The sequence below is a fragment of the Gopherus flavomarginatus genome, chromosome 1 (genome assembly GCF_025201925.1).
Source record: "Gopherus flavomarginatus isolate rGopFla2 chromosome 1, rGopFla2.mat.asm, whole genome shotgun sequence".
Taxonomy (NCBI): Eukaryota; Metazoa; Chordata; order Testudines; family Testudinidae; genus Gopherus; species Gopherus flavomarginatus.
The window spans coordinates 323,708,331-323,727,651 of record NC_066617.1 but is presented as its reverse complement, the minus strand read 5'-3'; the positions used below and the strand labels follow the sequence as shown (position 1 = coordinate 323,727,651).

General features: G+C 41.6%; 2 protein-coding genes across 4 annotated transcripts in view; one reads left to right on the top strand and one right to left on the bottom strand.

Annotated features, from left to right (window-relative positions):
• N4BP2L2 (NEDD4 binding protein 2 like 2) overlaps nt 1-19,321 on the bottom strand; it is a 479,674-nt gene that overhangs the window by 206,879 nt on the left and 253,474 nt on the right. The gene's annotated exons all lie outside the window — the stretch shown is intronic.
• The window catches only part of PDS5B (PDS5 cohesin associated factor B), a 265,724-nt gene that overhangs the window by 70,927 nt on the left and 175,476 nt on the right, over nt 1-19,321 (top strand). For all 3 annotated transcript variants that reach the window (XM_050937113.1, XM_050937114.1, XM_050937115.1), the window contains 3 exons: nt 5,830-5,916; nt 6,004-6,101; nt 7,506-7,632. In XM_050937113.1, coding sequence (XP_050793070.1) covers nt 5,830-5,916; nt 6,004-6,101; nt 7,506-7,632 — 312 coding nt within the window. The remainder of the gene's footprint in view (nt 1-5,829; nt 5,917-6,003; nt 6,102-7,505; nt 7,633-19,321) is intronic.

The window sequence follows — 19,321 nt, the reverse complement described above, 5'->3', positions numbered from 1 at the left end:
TTATCTTTTGTAATGGTGATTCTTTGAGATGTGTTGCTCATGTCCATTCCATGACCCGCCCTCCTTCCTTGCAGTTGGAGTTCATAGCAAGAAGGAACTGAGAGGGTGCAGGGCTGGTAGTGCCCCATGTACCCGTGCACAGAGTACAGGACTCCAGAGGGCACCAAAGCCAGTCCTCCAGATACCACAAAGGGAAAAATCTGTGGCAGCTGTGCACATGGGCGTGCACACACCTAATATGGAATGGACATGAGCAGCATATCTTGGAAGAACAACAGTTATGAAAGGTAGGTAACCATTTCTTATAAAGAGGAGAGAGAAAAATTGTTCTCCTCATCCACTGAGGACAGGAAGAGAAGTAATGGGCATAAATTGCAGCAAGGGAGATTTAGGTTAGATGTTAGGAAAAACTTCCTAACTGAAAGTGTAGCTAAGCACTGGAACAAATTACCTCTGGAGGTAGTGGAATCTCCGTCATTGGAGGTTTTTAAGACCAGGTTAGACAAACACCTGGTCAGAACTGGTCTAGATGATATTTAGTCCTGCCTCAGTACAGGGGACTGGGCTAGATGACCTATCAAGGTCCTTTGTAGTCCTACATTTCTGTGATTTAAAAATTGCCAGTGATGGAGAATCCTCTGCAACGCTTGCTAATTTGCTTTACTGTTAAAAATTTGAGCCTCATTTCTATTCTGAATCTGTCTAGCTTCGACTTCCAACCCTTGGATCATTTTCTGCCTTTAGCTGTTAGATTGAAGAGTCCATTATCAAATATTGTTCTGCACATGGATACTACTGTGATCACGTCACTGCTCTTGATCTTGAGAAGGCCAAATGTAGCAACTATGGAAGTACTATAATGTTCTCGATCCCAGAGAAAATCTTTTCCTCCGTATTAATATCAGAAATCAGTGATGCAGTTTGTGACTACTCATGCGGCTATTCATTGTGGCTTTAGGACCAAATTGCTGCACTATCGATCAGATTTTTAGTTTGAGACAGCTATGGCAAGATGACTGAATTTAATAAACTGTGTGTAGCACTTGTAGACTTCCATTGGGCTTTTGATTCAGTGCATTGAGCAAGATTGCAAGCTCTCCGGTGAGGTGACTTGGCACTTCTGGGAAAATAGTGTTATTAATGAAAAAGCTCTATAATAGAGCAGTAAGCTGCATTCCAGTTAATGGTAGCTACATGTCATTGTTTCCTATAAGAGTTTGGCGAGGCTGTGTCCTTTCTCCATTGTTGTTCAGTATAAACATTGATTAATGGATAAGCTTGAGGAGGCAAATGTCAGTGGTGTTTAGCTGAACATATCATTTTGCTTTGAGAAGTTGAATGTGCCAGTGATGTTGCCTTGTTGACTCACTATGGTGAATCTTTGCAGCTGGGGACTAATCTGATTGGGTAAGAAGCAGAGTATGCTGATCTAGTTATCAGGCTGGATGAAACCAGGTTCTTGGCTGTTACTATCAAGTAGTCTCTAATTCTAGATTACAGCCAGGTCAGTCTTGACTTGTTTGGATAGTATATTGAGCAGATGGGAGCTGTCAAATACTAGGGCAGCATCATAGACAATACTGCTCAAAAGATGTGGATGTTCTCTTTGCAGCAACAATTTCTGTGTTCCAAACCTTTTAGTGGATTCTGTGAAGACATAATAATATCAAAGCAGCAAAGAATCCTGTGGCACCTTATAGACTAACAGACGTTTTGGAGCATGAGCTTTCGTGGGTGAATACCCACTTCCTCAGATGCATGTCTGAGGAATACCCACTTCCTCAGATGCATGAGGAAGTGGGTATTCACCCACAAAAGCTCATGCTCCAAAACGTCTGTTAGTCTATAAGGTGCCACAGGATTCTTTGCTGCTTTTACAGATCCAGACTAACACGGCTACCCTCTGATACTTAATAATATCAAAGCTTACCACGAAGTTGCAGATCTATAGAACCACTATTGTATAGCTGTGAGATGTGGAAGAAGCACTGGGGAAGGTTGAAGAGTGATGAACTGACTTTTTCCTGATTCTTTTGTCATCATCAGCTGCTCCATATTATGTAGTAGGATGAGATCAGCAATGAGGATATTCATAGCCAAACACAGCAACAGTTTCCATTTTTACTGGTTTGATTTTTGGCAGCTTTCTCTATATGGATATGCTAGGAATGAAGACCAACAAATTACAAAGCACGTTTATCAAGGAATGCTACTTTGTGGTTGGTGATCATGTCATCAAAAGCTTTGATGGTGCGATGAGATAGTGAGTGAGTGATGGACAGATGAAGTATGCAGCCAGACCATTTTAAGACCTAGATAAAGATCAGTTTGGATGCCATTTGATCTGCATGACGGCCATGTCCCTTTGGTATTTGCCTTGAGAATGATGAAGAGTGTTCCTTCTGTATCCTCTACCATGAGACTAGTTTTATTTAGTCTGAATTGGCTTCTGTCATGACTTTACCCTGAACCATTTTAAATACGTCAGCCTGTCTGTCTTAGGGTTGGATTTTTTTGTCCTTAGCTTCTGAGAAGAAATAAGTTGGCTGCCCCATCCTGACATGCTTCCCTTTCCACCACTTTCTTGAAGAAAAAGCTGTGGTTCAGAAAGGTTTTGTCCTTTTTTAAAAAATGGGAAATCTTTTTTTCTATGGGTCCAAAGAGGACTGTAGGGTTTCTAAATCTTCAGTAGGTGACTTTGGTTCTGTGTTGGTACTTTTTGAAAAGATAAGTGTATTGTTTCCCCAACACAAAATAAGGATCCTGTGACGGGGCACCTGCACACTGGGCTCTAAGGGGTTAATAGAGCCCTAGGGAGACTGCGCAGGAGGCAGCCAATCAGAAAAGTGCTGAAGGGAGCAACCAGTCAGGCATGTATAAAAAAGGAGCTGCAGGGCAGAAGAGGGCAGTTCTCTGATAGGAACTGAGGCAGGAAGGACTGTGTCTCTGGAGGGTTGAGAGAACTGCCAGCACTCTGGATAGAGAAGTACTGCTAGCAGGGCTGGAGGAACGAGAGACAGCTCCTGGCTGGCTGCTGGGCTTTGCAGGCTGAGGCCCTGAAACAAGGGCCAAGAGATTACTGGGGCCACAAGGAAGTGGCCAGATAATTTGCTGCAGTAGCTACTAAGGTAAGTGGCTGAACAGCGCACAGGTCCCCAGGAATGGGGGGAGCACAGTCTGTGGTATGGCTGGAGGGCTATGTCGCTGAAAAGGATGCTACAGTCCTTGGAGAGACATGAGTCCTACCGCAGGAGTGATGGCGGCGAGACATCACCCCAGGGGGGCTCACTAACACGCAGGACAGCCACAGTGGTGAGTGACCCCATCACAGATCCCTTCAGCATATTTATAAATGATCTGGAAAAAGGGGTAAACGGTGAAGTGCCAGATTTGCAGATGATACAAAACTACTCAAGATAGTGAAGTCCAAAGCTGACTGTGAAGGACTACAAAAAGATCTCTTAAAAACTGTGGCACTAGGCAACAAAATGGCAGATGAAATTCATGGTTGATAAATGCAAAGGAATGCACATTGGAAAACATAATCCCAACTACACATATAAAATGATAGGGTCTAAATTAGCTTTTCCCACTCAAGAACTATGTCTTGAAGTCATTGTGGATAGTGATCTGAAAACATCCATTCAATGTGCAGTGGCAGTCAAAAAGGCTAAAAATGTTGGCAATCATTAAGAAAGGGATAGATAATAAGACATAAAATATAAAATTGTCTCTATATAAATCCGTGGTACGCTCACCTCTTGAATACTGCGTGCAGATGTGATTACCCCATCTCAAAAAGATATATTGGAGTTGGAAAAGTTTCAGAAAAGGGCTACAAAAATGATTAGGGGTATAGAATAGCTTCCATATGAGGAGTGATTGATAAGACTGGGACTTCTCGTCTTGGAAAAGAGACGACTTTGGGGGTGGGGAATTATGACAGGTCTATAAAATCATGCTTGGTGTGGAGGAAGTAAATAAGGAATTATTTACTCCTTCCAGAACTAGGGGTCACCAAATGAAATTAATAGGCAGCACATTTAAAACAGAAGGAAGCATTTCTTCACACAGTACACAGTCAACCTGTGGAACCTTTTGCCAGAGAATGTTGTGAAGCCAAGACTATAATGGTTCCAAAAAAAGCTAGATAAATTCATGGAGGACAGGCCCATCAATGGCTATTAGCCATGATGAGCAAGGATGGTGTCCCTAGCCTCTATTTGCCAGATGACAGGGCATGGATCACTTGTTCATAAATTGTTCTGTTTATTCCCTCTGAAGCACCTGGCATTGGCCACTGTCAGAAGACTGGATACTGGGCTAGATGGACCTTTGGTCTGACCCAGTATGGCTGTTCGTATGCTCTTATTCTACCAGAGCCTTGGCTTGTTCAGTGAAAAAAATCCTAGAAGAGAATTGCAAGGTAGCAAACTGGTTATCCCTGGATTCTTTTTAGACATTGAAGTCTGGAAATTGTCAAGTTTGTGGATGTTGCCTTCATGTAGTAGGTGCACATCCTTTTGAATTTTGAGTTGATTGGGATAATTATCCTGTATGTATTGGTGATTTGAGCACATAAAATAGTTTTAAAAGATAACAATGTTTGTCACTTACTAATCCAGAGAGTCTGTACGTAATTGTTAATTTTTCTGATGCTGTTGCTTAACGTTACCTGTTTGAGTTTTCTGTTTCATAAGAGATGTTGCTATGGAAATTTCATTTGACAAACTGAAGCTTGAGAGAGGCATCCATAATCCTTTCTTGTTGGTTGCTTTTTGTCTGTCAAAGGAGGGCTCAATATTTAAGTTCTCTCTAAGCTGTGCGACCATGGAGCAGGCTATAAAGGGCTGTGCAGGCAGGCAGCCACAGGGGTCTGGGGAGATGAGAGAAGTAGGCAGGAAGGGGAGCAGGTTGGAGTGTGTAGGGCTGCTGCGGGGATAGGCACCTATCCCCTGGTCCCGGGAGCAGCTGCTGGCGGGGGAGAGGGCTGGGAGGAGTCCTCTGTACCCAGCCCTGGGGCAGCCTGCACCCCAAACTACTCAGCCCTGCCCCAGAACCCTCACCCCCCAGCTGGAGCCTTGAGCCCTGAACCCCAACCCTCTGCCCCAGCCCTGAATGGCCCCCTCTCTGAATCCCTCAGCCCTGGCCCTATCCCAGAGCCTTAACCCCTCCCACATCTCAACCCTCTGCCCCAGCCCTGAAACCCCTTCCACACTCTGAACCCCTCGGAACATACGCCAAACATCACCTTCATATTGGTACACACAAACTTCATTCTGCACATGAATATAAAACATTAGAGGGAACATTGCTCAGTATGCTAGTCTTGAATGCTAACAGAGATGGACAAACACTGTGTACAGATTAAAATTCTATTAAAAAAAAAGGCTACCCCTCTCCCCAAAATCGAACAGATAAAACTGTTGCACTGTGAAATGAAAATCCAGCTTGCAAGAGGATGCATAATGTTTCCATTGACCCCATGGGTCATGTCTGCCAAGTGCAGAATGGAACTTTCTCTAGGCTTCCTTCTGTCAATCAAGCTGAATGTTTTCATGTGAAACTTAACCAACATTAACTCCTTCCTGACCTTGTTACCAAGGTGAAACTTTCGAAGGATTACTATCGCTCACGTAAGTCTTCATAGTTTTATTTGTTGTCCTAGTTTCCAGGGTCAGTGAGGATTGGTTTCTCTGGCTTTTGTGGAAATTCTGTAGTGGGGAATGTGGTGAACAGTTCAAAATGAATATTTATTTAGACAATTTAGTTAAATAGAGTCATAGGTTATATGATTAAACAAATTACTGTTATGTTTGTTCTTTCTAGGATATATTTATGTTTATAACAAGGCAACTGAAAGGATTAGAAGATACAAAAAGCCCACAATTCAATAGATATTTTTATTTACTTGAGGTAAGCTAAAATTATTACTCTTTATTATTATTACTTTTTCAAGTTCTTGTAATAACTACTGTACCTTTTCTTTCTTCTCCAACATAGAATATTGCTTGGGTCAAATCATATAATATATGCTTTGAGCTAGAAGACAGCAATGAAATTTTCACACAGTTGTACAGAACGCTGTTTTCCGTAATAAAGTAAGTATATTCTGATTGATATAGTTTAAATTATATATTTCAGGAAAACTATTCCGATTTAAACATTGAATCTGTATATATTCTGTTTGCTCATTAAAGCTTTTAGTCTTCCTATTGTAGTAATCAAGCTTAACATTTCTGTTTTAAGAATTCCGTTTAGTATACTTATGTTGCTGCCTAGGATTAAAAAAGTATATATTCTGCCTCGTTTTTCAGATAATACTTTGTGGCAGGATTCAGTTACCTACCTCCTCTTTCCAAAAATCTTAGTAATATCAGAATGTATTAGTGTTTGGAGAATAACTATTGAATATACAAAAGCTTTAAAAATTTAGTTGCATGTTTTATTTAGATATTATCTTAGGTCAGAAGTGTGGGAAATATTTCCAAGATAGTGTCTGAGAGAGTAGAAAATGAGAGCTCACTCTGACTCTACTCTTTTTTGGGTTTTGTCTGTATAATAACCTTAAAACAAATGAAACAGAAACAAACTTTCTAGCCCAAAATTTAGAAACCACTTGTTTAGGAAATGTTCCTTTTTAAAAAAGGCACTGTTTTTTTGTTTTCCGCCTATTTGTTTGTATTCATCTAATCTTTGAGATAAGTTTCAAATAAAAATTTTAAAAAATGGTGTGGACAATAGATTAAATGCGTTTAGTTCCTACTTTGGAAGTACATATTCTCATATCACATCTCCAGTCATGCAGACTTAGTCATTCTGTATTTTTCTGTTGTTCTCTGTTTTAGTACCTTGCTTTTCTGGTCAGTGGTCACTTATGTAGACTTTTTTTTACTGTTAATAAGAACTTACTGTCTGCACTGAGTTGACAGTATTATTTATGCGTTTCATTTTCCCAAATTTGAGTTTTGTGGTTCGATAGGATCTGTTTGATTTACTTACACTAATGTTCGCACTACTGATGTAAACTAACACATTTTACCTGAACTTTCCCTTGCTTATTTTTGTGCCACCGGTACATGTGCATTACTTAACATTTTTGTTGATTTGTTCCATATTTTTATAAAATTTATTTAGAATTTCAAGCTGAACATTGAACTAATGACATCACAGTTATGAGACTTTCACATTGTAACACTAGGAGAACTTTTGTTATAAAGAAAGTTCATATTGTGAAGGTGGAGAGAATTTTTTTCTCTGCAAATATGCAGTTTTTTTTCTTGTATAGAGTAGTACATAGAGAGAGAATAGAGAATACAAGAAACATTATAATAAACTTGCATATAGAGCCTTGTAATTAGTTGGATTTCTCAGAATAAATTTATTCTCTACTTTTTAAGAAAGTACTGTTTCTGGCTGTCTTGTGATTGATTAGAGGTAGTACTTTATGTTGTAAAAGAGTACATATATTTATATATGCTAAGAAATTCTACCTTTAATTTCAGCAATGGTCATAACCAAAAAGTACACATGCACATGGTGGATTTGATGAGCTCTATCATTTGTGAAGGAGATACTGTATCTCAGGAGCTTTTGGATACAGTTTTAGTTAATCTAGTGCCAGCACATAAGGTAAGTCTCAATAGCTGTTGAATTTTACGGCTTGGTCATGTTGAAACTTGATCCAATTCACAGGGCAAATTGTGAGATGAATTAATTCACTAAATTTGCTTGGTCTAGCCTTCATGACACAATTTTATGTAAAACTCAGGGAGATTTCATTGCTTTCATTGAGTTGTCATGAAGTGAAAATGTTTCGTCTTAGTTTTTAACAGTAGCCTGATGTTGTAAATATTTTTCTTTGTAAAGGTTATTTGTATTGTGACTCGTCTGAAAGTTAATTGTGAGTGACATCTTTATTTAAGTGGTATGTGGGTAGTAAGAACCTTGCATAAATGTATTGTTTCCTTTGAAACCAAGGTTAATACTGTTAGTTTTATTTTTAATTATGTTTCTGATTTTAGAGTTTTACATGTGTGAACAGGCCCAAGTACCATACTTTGTTGCCCTTGAATTAACAATTGTCAGTGTTTAAGTGCATCATAGTGTATTCTCAACATTGTTTTTGACATTAATAAAAACGTTAGAAAAGTGGTGGAACATGAAGTACTAAAAGGATGGATGCTTTACTTTGAGAGCTTACATGCAATCATGCAATTATTACTAGGCAAACTGGGAAATGACTGTTTTAGACTTTTATCTTTTGGTATACATTGTCATCCTTGAATTTTTAAAAAAAGGAGGAAAGCCTGATTTGTTCTGAGGTGTAAACAAATGCGGGATGTTATCTCGTGGAACTTTTGGATACAAGATGTAACATAGATAAGATGATGCAAAGTTATATAAGTTACATGGGGAGAGTTGAATTTTGTAAGATAGTTTTGGAAGTGTTACTGCTTAAATTTTGGACAGCTTTGGATGTACTCAGTGAAGAAGAGAGTCTATTGAAACTAAACTATATGTATTCAAGAAGAGGCCTCAGTGTTTTTTTAAATGTTATACTGCTACAGACAGGCTACAGTAGATGGATATGTGATAGATTTTGATTGTCACTTCCCAATGCTGCCTGCCTGGTTGGTGGTTGGTGTTTTGTTTTGTTTTTTTTTTTGTAAAAAGTGATTTTATATTTTTTTATGGGTAAATTGATTGCAGCAACTTCAGAACAGTATGTAAGAGAGCATGGTTCACTGGAAGGAATGTAGTTAGACTTTTGAAAGAGGTGCTCTTTGACAGAATAAAGCAAGGTAGTACAATGTTCTGTGTACATCTCACTTCTATGTATTCAACATAGAAAATTAATTAATAGGAGCAGAATTTCATTATCATCATGGCAAACCTCAAAGGGATATGGTCACCTTGCAGACTGAGCGCTACCGGGATTAATGAGAAACAGAGTTTAAGCGGGTGAAAAGCTTCTGTTTTTTATTGACAATCTTATTATTCAAAGCATATAGAGAGTACTTAAATTGTTGCATCAGTCTTTTTTAAAAATATTCAGATTGCATTATTACATGCAGCTATATTGTATGTAATTTGAGAGATACGAGTACTTATCTGTGACAAAAAAAAAATCAGCCCCAAGATTCAGATTTATTAGAGGAGACCTCAGGGTATGAAAAATGTAAAAGCAAGACTACAGACACTGGTTCTTCAATCTGGAATTTCTCTTTTGAACATTTTGTCTTTTATTAGGTGTTTTTGTGCACATTGATCTTTAGACTTTACGAATTATTCTCTATCATTTTGTGGAAAGTTGTTCCTGCATCTTTAGTGAGAGGTGATTGAATATGTTTCCATGACAGTTCTAAACTTCTTTTGAATAAAAGTACAGTAGTTTGACTCTTATTATAGGATAAAAGTTTAAAATATTCAGGGAAGATTGGATGTAGTATTGAGCACTGTGCAGGCTGGTTTGAATAGTAGGATTTCAGATGGGCATTTTAAAAATTTATAGTGGATAAAAACAGGTATTGACAGGAAACCCCCCGAATTGTGTAATGCTTCAACTCTGGCTTTTCTTCCTCTTCTTGCTAATAAAAGGTTGCCTTTTTAACTAAACTAATGTTAATTATATACGGGGCTTCTGTGTTTTGGGGTTTATTACTTTTGTTTTTTGAGGTTTATTTTGTCAAATTTTCAGTAGGAGGAATCCAAGAATTGGGGTTTTTTGGGGCTTTCTCTTTGTATAGTCATTAATGAGTAATGCATATAATACGCATTACTCATTACAAGGAGTAATATTTTCGTATTGTTCTGAAGTGTGCTTTAATTTTTCTTAACATTTCAAAGAGCACTACATTAAAGTGCACTAATAAACATTTAATGCGCACCAGCAGGGTCTACCTGGAGCAAAACATGCGCAACATGATAGTAGGCTTTAGAAATCACACCCCTTGCATCCTCATTACTACTCCATACAGATGAGCCTTTAGATACAAGTAACCATTTCTGCTCATTTTCTGATTTTAAGTGGATTGAACACTGATTTAATTTTTTTGTATTATGGGTTTTTACTGGTTAAAACCACAAATCAGAAGCCCTAAATACATGCTCACTAATTGCTGCAGTTATTTGCATAATTTGCACAAGTACATGCAAGTCTCAGAACATTATATGTGATCTAAGTCTGCTGTGATCTAAATCTGCTAAATACAGGTCTGTATTTTACATTTGGTTATTCAGCCAGTATTGTGAAAAAAATGTTATACAGATTTTAGGCTTCATAGTGAATACAAGTTATATTTATATTTCAACACACAAACTTAGTTACGGTGAAGCCTGAAATTGAAGGCGTCTATCAGTAGTTTAAATGTATATTACTTTACAAAAATGTTTGCTTTTAAAAAAAAAAAAAAGGCAAAATTCCTCAAATGATAGAAAACCAAGAAATGCAAACTTGAGGTCACATTATTCCAAAAAGCCCACCTCCCTCGATGAGAGGTTAATGGTCCCTAGCTCCCATATACCTCTGGCAGAAATCAAAAGGCCACTAGGAGAATTAGGCCGTGTCTACACTGCAAGGTAGGTCAATGTAAGTTACGCAGCTTGCTACATAACTTAAGTTGACATAGTTTACATTGAATTACCACAGTGTCTACACTGCGCTGTGTAGTCAGGACACTCTATCCTATCGACATAGCTTCTGCCTCTCAGTGAGGTAGAGCGCTGAAGTCAAAAGGAGAGTGCTCTCCCTTCACCTTACTGCATCTTCACCAGACCCACTAAATCAACACCACTGCATTGATTGCAGCAGTGCTGATTTAGCCCACAGTGAAGACAGTCCCTTAAAAAGAGTCAGTTTGTGGCTCTTCAGGAACAGTGGGAGGAGTCAGAGGCTTAGTGCTTGGGGCCAGGATCAATGTAACTAGGCTATTGAGTACGCCGCAGTGTTTTCTTCCTCCTCATCTTTGAGTGAGAGGGGTGTTCTTCCCTGCCAAATCTGCTCAGAGTATTATGTTTTTTGGGGTGCAAACAAGGTGATCTTCCATGCCTCCTCCAGATTGCCCCTTCCTTCGGTATGGGATGAGGGAAATTGTGGAATGCTGCCCTTCTCACTTGTATTTTTGCTAAAGGTATTGGAGGGGAAACAGGTGGTTTCTCTCATCTCTCTTTTCTCCTATCAGTTGCAAGCAGGTCCCTGTAACATTGCATATACATTATCTTCTCCTCCCCCTGGATAGTTGTGGTGAGAATATCTGCTCCTTACAATTCCCAGCTCTCTCTTCCTGTTGGGAGGAAGTTAGCTCCCCACTGCTACAGATTGTTTACAGGGGTGCCCCACCTTCTTATGTCTCTTAGGGCCTGTAGCAGTGCCTCACGTCTCTTCAGACAGATGTGCTTGCCTCTGCTGATATAGGAGTCTACCTGGGCTGGGCTTTTGCCTGCCATCAGAAAGAAAAAAAGGTTAGTCATAGGCCACACAATATTTAAAAAAAAAACAAAACCCAGCCCTCTTCTCCTACATATGTACATAGCTTACACTCTTACCGTTTTTTAAAGACTTAGAATTAGACATTTAAACAGCTTGACTATAGAATTTTTTTTTAAGAGGGTCAGTACAATCAGACTTTATTTCTTTTTGGTTTATGTTGTCTATCATCAGCTAAGAGGAACTACAAGTGGTGGGTGTTACTCAAGCTGGGCAGGGTGGAGAGCACTGTAGAGTCAAATTTACAGGATAGTTATTTTAGAGGTGGGGAGGGGTTTAGTGATCTCTCTCCCCCTCCCCCTCCCCCCATCACTCTGCATATGTGTATATATATACAGCATAGCTTTCTGTCCTGCGTTTATTTGGGTGTATGAAACTAAAAGTTAAGTGAAGTAGTGCAGGAGTTGTCACAATTGTTCATAATAGAGAGCGAGTGCTTTTTTAGCCTTCCTATTCAAGATTGTACAGATCCTCTCTCTTCCTACTGATTGCTGAACAACATTCCTGAGGGAACTACAGATGTTCCCTATCTGGGAAAATTAACTGAAATTTGAAATTTTCTGACAGTTTTTTTTTTTTTTTTCTGTTGGAAAATACTGACTCCTCTGAATTAAACATTCTTCATAACGTGCCGATTTCAATAAAATTCTCATGGAAAACAGGTGGATTGATGGGGAAGCAAGAGTCTAGATGTCTTGGGAGACCAGGCTTCTAGGGTTCCAGGCTCCTGAGCAGTTTTCTGGGTGCCCAGTTCCTGCCTGGCCAGCTTCCTAGGCTGTCCTTCTGGAGGCCTGGCAGCTTTTTACAAAAAAATTCAGAGACTTTCTGTTGCACAGCTTCTGTCACCATTCATTATAAATGGCCTACTGCCTCCAACTTGTGGAATTCAGAGGCAGTCCGATGTGGTTGCTTGAGGCTTCAGGCCTAATCTCTGCCCTCAGCTCAACCTACCAGATTTGCTGCCTCTAGCAGTGGAATAAGTTTGTGGTTCAGTTTCTTCCAGCCATTTTGTTTAAAAATATTTTATTTAATAGTTTTCATGCAGTTGTGACTTTATCGTCTTCCTTCTCCCTCCCTTCCTCCCTCCCAGATTGCGTACATGGTAGTGTTCTGGTTTCTACCACCATCTGCTGTTGCCTGTTGGAGTACTCTGTCCCCACTCAGCCATGGCAGAGCTGCCCTGCAAATACCTATCTAAATTTAAACAATGTTTCATATGTGAGGAGGTAGTTATAGGCTCTACAGTGTGTGAATTATGCCCTGCCTGTTCCCAGCCAGACAACTCTTGCACTGCCAGGGTATGGGGCTCAGAGTCAGACTGACCTATTGGGTCTTTCCCCATGCCCTGAGGAGCCATGACTGCAAGACAGAAAAGTCTTACCAGGAGTTTGAGCTTTTTTCGGAGCAAGGGGAGAGTCTCAGGTTGAGGAGGAAATTATCCGGTTAGCTCAAGGGTAAGTCCCCCAACAGACCCAGGTTGGAGGTAGGAAGATGGGGTGAAAGTTTCCAAAAGGATCCGGTGTCCCTCAGATGCTTAAGTGGGTTGTCAGCTCCCTGGGAAAAGAATCAGGGCTTCTGTGCAGCTCCCCTTCTTCCTACTGTGAATTAAGAGATTTTCGTAACTGTCTCAGGGGTAAGTCCTGCAAACTCCAGGTCCCAAGAAAGCAAAAACAGGTGTGTCCTTTGCAAGTAGGGATTAATATTAATCAACAAGTAGGATGAAAATCAAAGGTTAAACCTCTTCTCCTTAGTGAGTGTTTGCTGGGGTTTTTCTCCTGTATATTATGTCTTGCAGTCCTTTTGTATCATGCTCACCATCCTTCCCGACCCTGCAGCATGTCTGGGCATGTAGAGAATCTTCTCCCTCCTGTGCAGTCCTGCCTCAGGCTGCAGCCTAAAGGGAATTGTTCCTGCCTGGCTTTCAACTCAAGGACCCCCTCTCTGCGAGGGAAAGTGTGTCACGTTTGAGACAAGAGCGGAATGGAGTTGTGACTCATCATCATCATCATAATCATCCATAAACCTTTGCTCTGCTAGGGAAAGGGTCTTGCTCACCACCCCTTCCCTGTTCCACAGGCTTACTCCACGTTAAAGCCTTAGCAGCACTTCAGGCAACCTGTGACCAGAACAGAGGCACATGAGGATTCCACTCCCCACAAAGCTGTACAACCCTAAGATTATAAAGGGGTGAGAAATCTCTTCCTGTGTGCAATAAATCCTGATTTACTAGGTAGAGCTCTGATTGCTCCTACAGTACTTACTTTGAGTGCCAAGCAGCCTAGGGTGCAGATAGAGGTGGCCTGTTAAGCTTTCTAAGGATATTTTAACAAGCTGTTTCCACAATCAAGATATGTGTACAAGTACCCCATCTCTGTTGTTTGGTCCCCATGCCAGGATGAATAGCATACTACCACTCCCATTTAAACAACCAGGGGAAGAAGTACCATACATGCATCACAAAAACAAACCACATACAGGACCTTTCCAAGACAGGCTATTGTTGGGGAACAGTCAACTTGGCTTTTGTAATGGAAAATCACACCTCACCAATCTACTAGAATTCTTTGAGGGGGTCAGCAAACATATAGACAAGGTTTTTCAGAAAGACTTTGTTTGACAAAGGCCCTGAAAGGCAAATAAGCTGTCATGGGATATGAGGGAAGGTCCTTTCATGGATTGGTAACTGTTTAAAAGATAAGAAACAGGGTAGGCATAAATGATCAGTTTTCAGAATGGAGAGAGATATAGTGGTATTCTCCAGGGGTCTGTACCAGAACCAGTCCTATTCAACATATTTGTAAATGATCTGGAAAAAGGGGTGAACAGTGAGGTGGCAAAATTGCAGATGGCACAAAACTACTCAGCCTGCCCGGGACTTAAATATCTCGAGAAGAGCTACAAAAGGATCTCTCAAAACTGGGTGACTAGGCAACAAAATGACAGATGAAATTCATGGTTGATGAATGCCAAGTAATGCACATTGGAAAACATAATCCCAACTATACATATAAAATGACATGGTCTAAATTAGCTGTTACCACTCAAGGAGGTGGTCTTGGAGTCATAGTGGATAGTTTCTGAAAACATCCACTCAATGTGCAGCGGCAGTCAAACAAGCCAACAACATGCTGGGAATCATTAAGGAATGGATAGAAAATAAGGCTGAAAATATTATATTGCCTCTATGTAAATCCATGGTATGCTCACCTTGTGAATACTGTGTGCAGATGTGGTTGCCCCATCTCAAAGATATATTGGAACTGGAAAAGGTTCAGAAAAGAGCAACAAAAATGATTAGGGCTTCCGGATGAGGAGAGATTAATAAGACTGGGACTTTTCAGCTTGGAAAAGAGACAACTAAGGGAGGATATGATAGAGGTCTATAAAATCATGACTGGTATGGAGAAAGTAAATAAGGAAGTGTTATTTACGTATTCTCATAACACAAGAACTAGGGATCAGCAAATGAAATTAATAGGCAGCTGGTTTAAAACAAAGGAAAGTATTTTTTCACACAACACACAATCAACTCGTGAAACTTCTTGCCAGAGGATGCTGTGAAGGCCAAGACTATAACGGGGTTCAAAGAAGGACTAGATAAATTCAGAGAGGATAGGTCCATCAGTGGCCATTAGCCAGGATAGGCAGGAATGGTGTTCCTAGTCTCTATTTACCAGAAGCTGAGACTGGGCAACAGGCGATGGATCACTTGATTACATGTTCTGTTCATTCCCTCTGGGGCACCTGTCATTGGCCACTGTTGGGAGACAGGATACAAGCTAGATGGACCTTTGGTGTGACCCAGTATAGCCTGTACAAGACTCTCCCTTTCTGATTCACCCCCTGCACCCAGAGTCGTAGGTGACTTGTGGTAGTCACAGCAAGGCACAAGTTGCATGTTATGCACTCTATACCCATTTATAGACAGCATGCTAATCAGTACCCTGTTCATTGAAACAGACCCGTTCATAAGTGGACAACAGCTGGAAAGGATTCAGAGCCACCAAGTCTTCAAAATAAAGAACATCTTTTGATCTCAATGGAGAGAATTGCTCACCCAGAGGTCAAAACAGACATAATTATTGCCCTAATGGTAAGATTTGCGGAGATCCAAACTTCATTGCATCATTTTTTTTTCCTGAGGGATAGTCAGTTATCTCCAATGGCTATGATTGCTTGTGCCATGCATTAGTTTCATCCCGTGAGTGGGTTTCTCAGTGCACCTTCAGAAATTCCTGGTGAGGACCTAGAGCCATGCATTTGATGCAATGCAATATTAGGTGGTGTTTTCAGAACAAGAAGCCGAAAATCAATCTAACTTTCATTCTAGACCCTTGTTTACTGTTGATGGAGGGTTGATTTCCGAAATCTCATAAAATGCATTCTTTTAGTTCATTTTGACATCTCTAGTAGGGGGGTGGTGTTTTTTTTCCCAGACCAGTATCAGCTGCATCAGTAGAAGGTGCAGGAAGCCACATAATGAGCAATTATGGTATTCAAAGGAAGTCATCTACCATTTGAGGTTGACTTACGATTGAGGCATGAGTGTTTATATCCTTTCCAAAACCAGGGAGAAACCGGAGATCAGAACTTTTTTTATGACAATGGGAAACAGTGTACTGGATAGACCAACAACCTGCTACCTTCAAGACAGTTCACGTAAAAGATAGAGAAAAAGGAGAGTTCAAGTCCTCTTCATAGTCTTCCACTGGACCTGAAGGCACTTTGGACTTCCTAGATAGCCAATGACCCCACACTATATCTACACAAAACACCAGATCTCCAGAAGCAGGGACCTTTTCATTCGGTTTTGGAACACGTACAGTTATAAGTTTGGGTATTGGAAGAAAAGTGTAGTTGAGCGTGGATTCTAGATTAATGTCCAATAAAGTGTAGTATCCAGACATAACTTGGATGTTTCATTAATTTATCTACATTACAGTTCAAGAGGAGACAGAATGCTCTATGGGGCAGGGACTGCTTCTGTGTTTGTGCAGAGCTCATCACAATGGGGCTGTAACCTCTAGATGTAATTGTAATGCAAATATAATCCAAAATTCTCCTTCAGGTGGTTGTGCATGTATACATTCTACTATAGGTGTATGTACTCAATACCCTCTTGTTGAAGACTTGCCAGTAGTACCACTAGGCAGTGCATGTGCCTATGCGCTCCTTCTGCACAGAGCTAACAGAATAAAACAGGCATGGCCATCTGCTCCATTTCAATTCTTTCTGCCCATGGCAGGAATTGGAGCTCCCTGTTGCTCTTGAACTTCAGATAGCTTAGAAACTGGTTTCTGCTTTGTATATAGTTATAGGTCACTTTAGTATAGTTATAGTTTAGTTAGTTAATAGTTGTTTGAAGGTTTTTTTGCTTCTAGAAATACCCTTGATGTGAGCAGTGTGTCACATTCATTGCTGCTTTTCCTGTCCCCAGTAGGCACAAAAGTTACCTAATTTGTTTAGGCAAGGGCCTTGTAAGAGACAAATGTCTTATTTATACCTCATTCCCCACAAGGACAAAGAGATGGTGATTTCTGTCTTAAAGTTTTTCTTTGAGTGCTTGTACATGCCTACTCCACCGTAGTTGCGTGGGCGCCTTGAGCACAATTGCCGGAAATCTCCCCCTCAGCGGAATCCATCAGAGCAACTCACGCACCCTCTGGTGCCACATGCTTATAGCACTGATATAAAGGGCCCAGCCCACCCGGTGCCCCCTCAGTTCCTTTTTACTGCCCATGATGGTCTCTAAAACTGTTCTCCTTGCTACGGTAAGCTTTCTCTGTGGTCTTTATTTTTCTGATAGTTGTGTATAGTTAGTTAGTCTTCATTAGTATAGTTTGTTTTTCTCTATTCGTTAGCGGAGTTTTTTTCCATACCCAGTACTGAGGCATGCCTCAGTTACTGGGCTTCAAGCCTTGTGTCTTCTGCAACAATGCTGTGCCCCTGAGTGACCTGCAGTCTAGTTGCCTGACGTGCTTGGATGAGACTTACATCCGGGATCATTGTCAGATTTGCAGAGACTTTAAACCCCATACGAAGGAGGCCTGGGAGGCCAGGTTGAAGATGATGCTTATGGAAGCGGCACTGAGAACTTCCTCTGAGATGAGCTGGTTGGACTTGGCACCAAGCACCTTGGCATTTGTGAGGCGCACTGCCCCCACCGGGCGAGAGTCATGGCACCGTTCACCATCTCCAGTGCTGAGGAAAGAGGCATAAGAAACAGCTGGCCAAGAAGAGTTGTGCCCCGACACCAAAGAAGGCCTGGCCAGTGGAGCAGAGAGGAGTGCAACCTAAGTTAGGCCATTCCTCTGCCCCAGCATCGCAGCAGTTGATGTTGTTGACCCCCAGTCCCTATGCAGACACTGTTGAGACACTGGCTGAATCTTTGGCACTGGAGGGCAGTGTTCCCTCTAATTTTTCTCACGCATGTGTGGAATGAATTTTGTTATGAGCACAAATATGGAGGTGATGTATGACACATCACCTCCATATTGGTGCACATAACAAAATTAATGTGGCGGGGGAGGGGCCGAGGGGTTCAGAGTGTGGGAGGGGGTTCAGGGCTGGGGCAGAAGGTTGGAGTGTGTGGGGGCGAGGACTCCAGGTGCGGGTGCAGGCTCCAAGGTGGACCCAAGTTTGAGGGGCTCTAGGGTGGGTCTGGGGAATGAGGGGTTTGGGGTGCAGGCTGCTTCAGGGCTACAGCAGGGAGAGAGAATTCCCCCCAGCTCTCTCTCCCTGCAGCAGCATCTGGGCTGGAGGGGAGACACATCTCTTTTCTCCATGGCAGCTCCAGGGCTGGGTTGGGGCCACAGGATAGGCGACTCTCTCTTGGCCTAGCAGGCCGGGGCTGGGTTGGGGTTTGGGGGAGGTGTTCCTCTCCCCGCCGCGGCAGGTCCTGGCTCGGGGGAGTGGTGCTTCTCCCTGCTGCAGCCCTGTGTGTTTGCACGACACTTAATAGATTGCTGTGCGACTGTGTGGCAATGCAGCTTAGAGGGAACTTAGCCTGAGGGACAGTGTGGTACCAGCGCTATTGGGGTACTGTCCGCATCAGAGGCATTGCTGCTGCCTGGGACCTGCTATCACTGTAAGTACTGGTGTCACTCTCAGTACAGGAGTTAATGTTGTTGGTGCCAGCAGGCAGGAGAGAATGTGTGGCTACCAGTTACTGTCCTGTACTGGGCTCTGTGGTACTGTCTAAGGGGAAACCAACCATGTTGGCCCTGACGCAGGCTTCCACGCCTCTGCACCGACATGTGGCATTGGTGGGAATTACTTTTTCGTGGTCACCAGACAGGCTCCTCCTCTGAGGAATCAGTCCTACCACTCCTGCAGTCATCCCTACCTTGCCATTGATTCAGGCACTGGAGTGCCATCGAGTGCTTGGCTTAGTGGTCGCTGGGCCTGTGCCAATGCAGCAGCCCTTTTGGAACCTGATGGGGTTTCCTACAATCCTGGGACCCCACTCAGGGTACTCCTATTCTATGTCCTCTGAGATAAGGGATTGGCCACCTCATCGGACAGCACTCGATCTGGACTCTGGTACTGAGCCCAGTGCTGAGTTCTAGGAACATGCATTTTAGAATTGGAAGCTACATCTACCATACATGTGGTTTCAGTTTTTCAGATAACTTGGATATAGATTTTTAAATGGTCTTTCATGCATATCCTCAAGGATCTGAAGTATTGTCTGGTTTAATTGATTCTGCCTTCGAGCCTTTAGTAATAATTTCCCTATCGTTGCTGTAAATAAAAACTCTGTTTCATGTGCGATTACTTCAGCGAGAAGGGTGATGGAGCTGCAGGCACCATAAGCTGACCCCCTTTTATGAC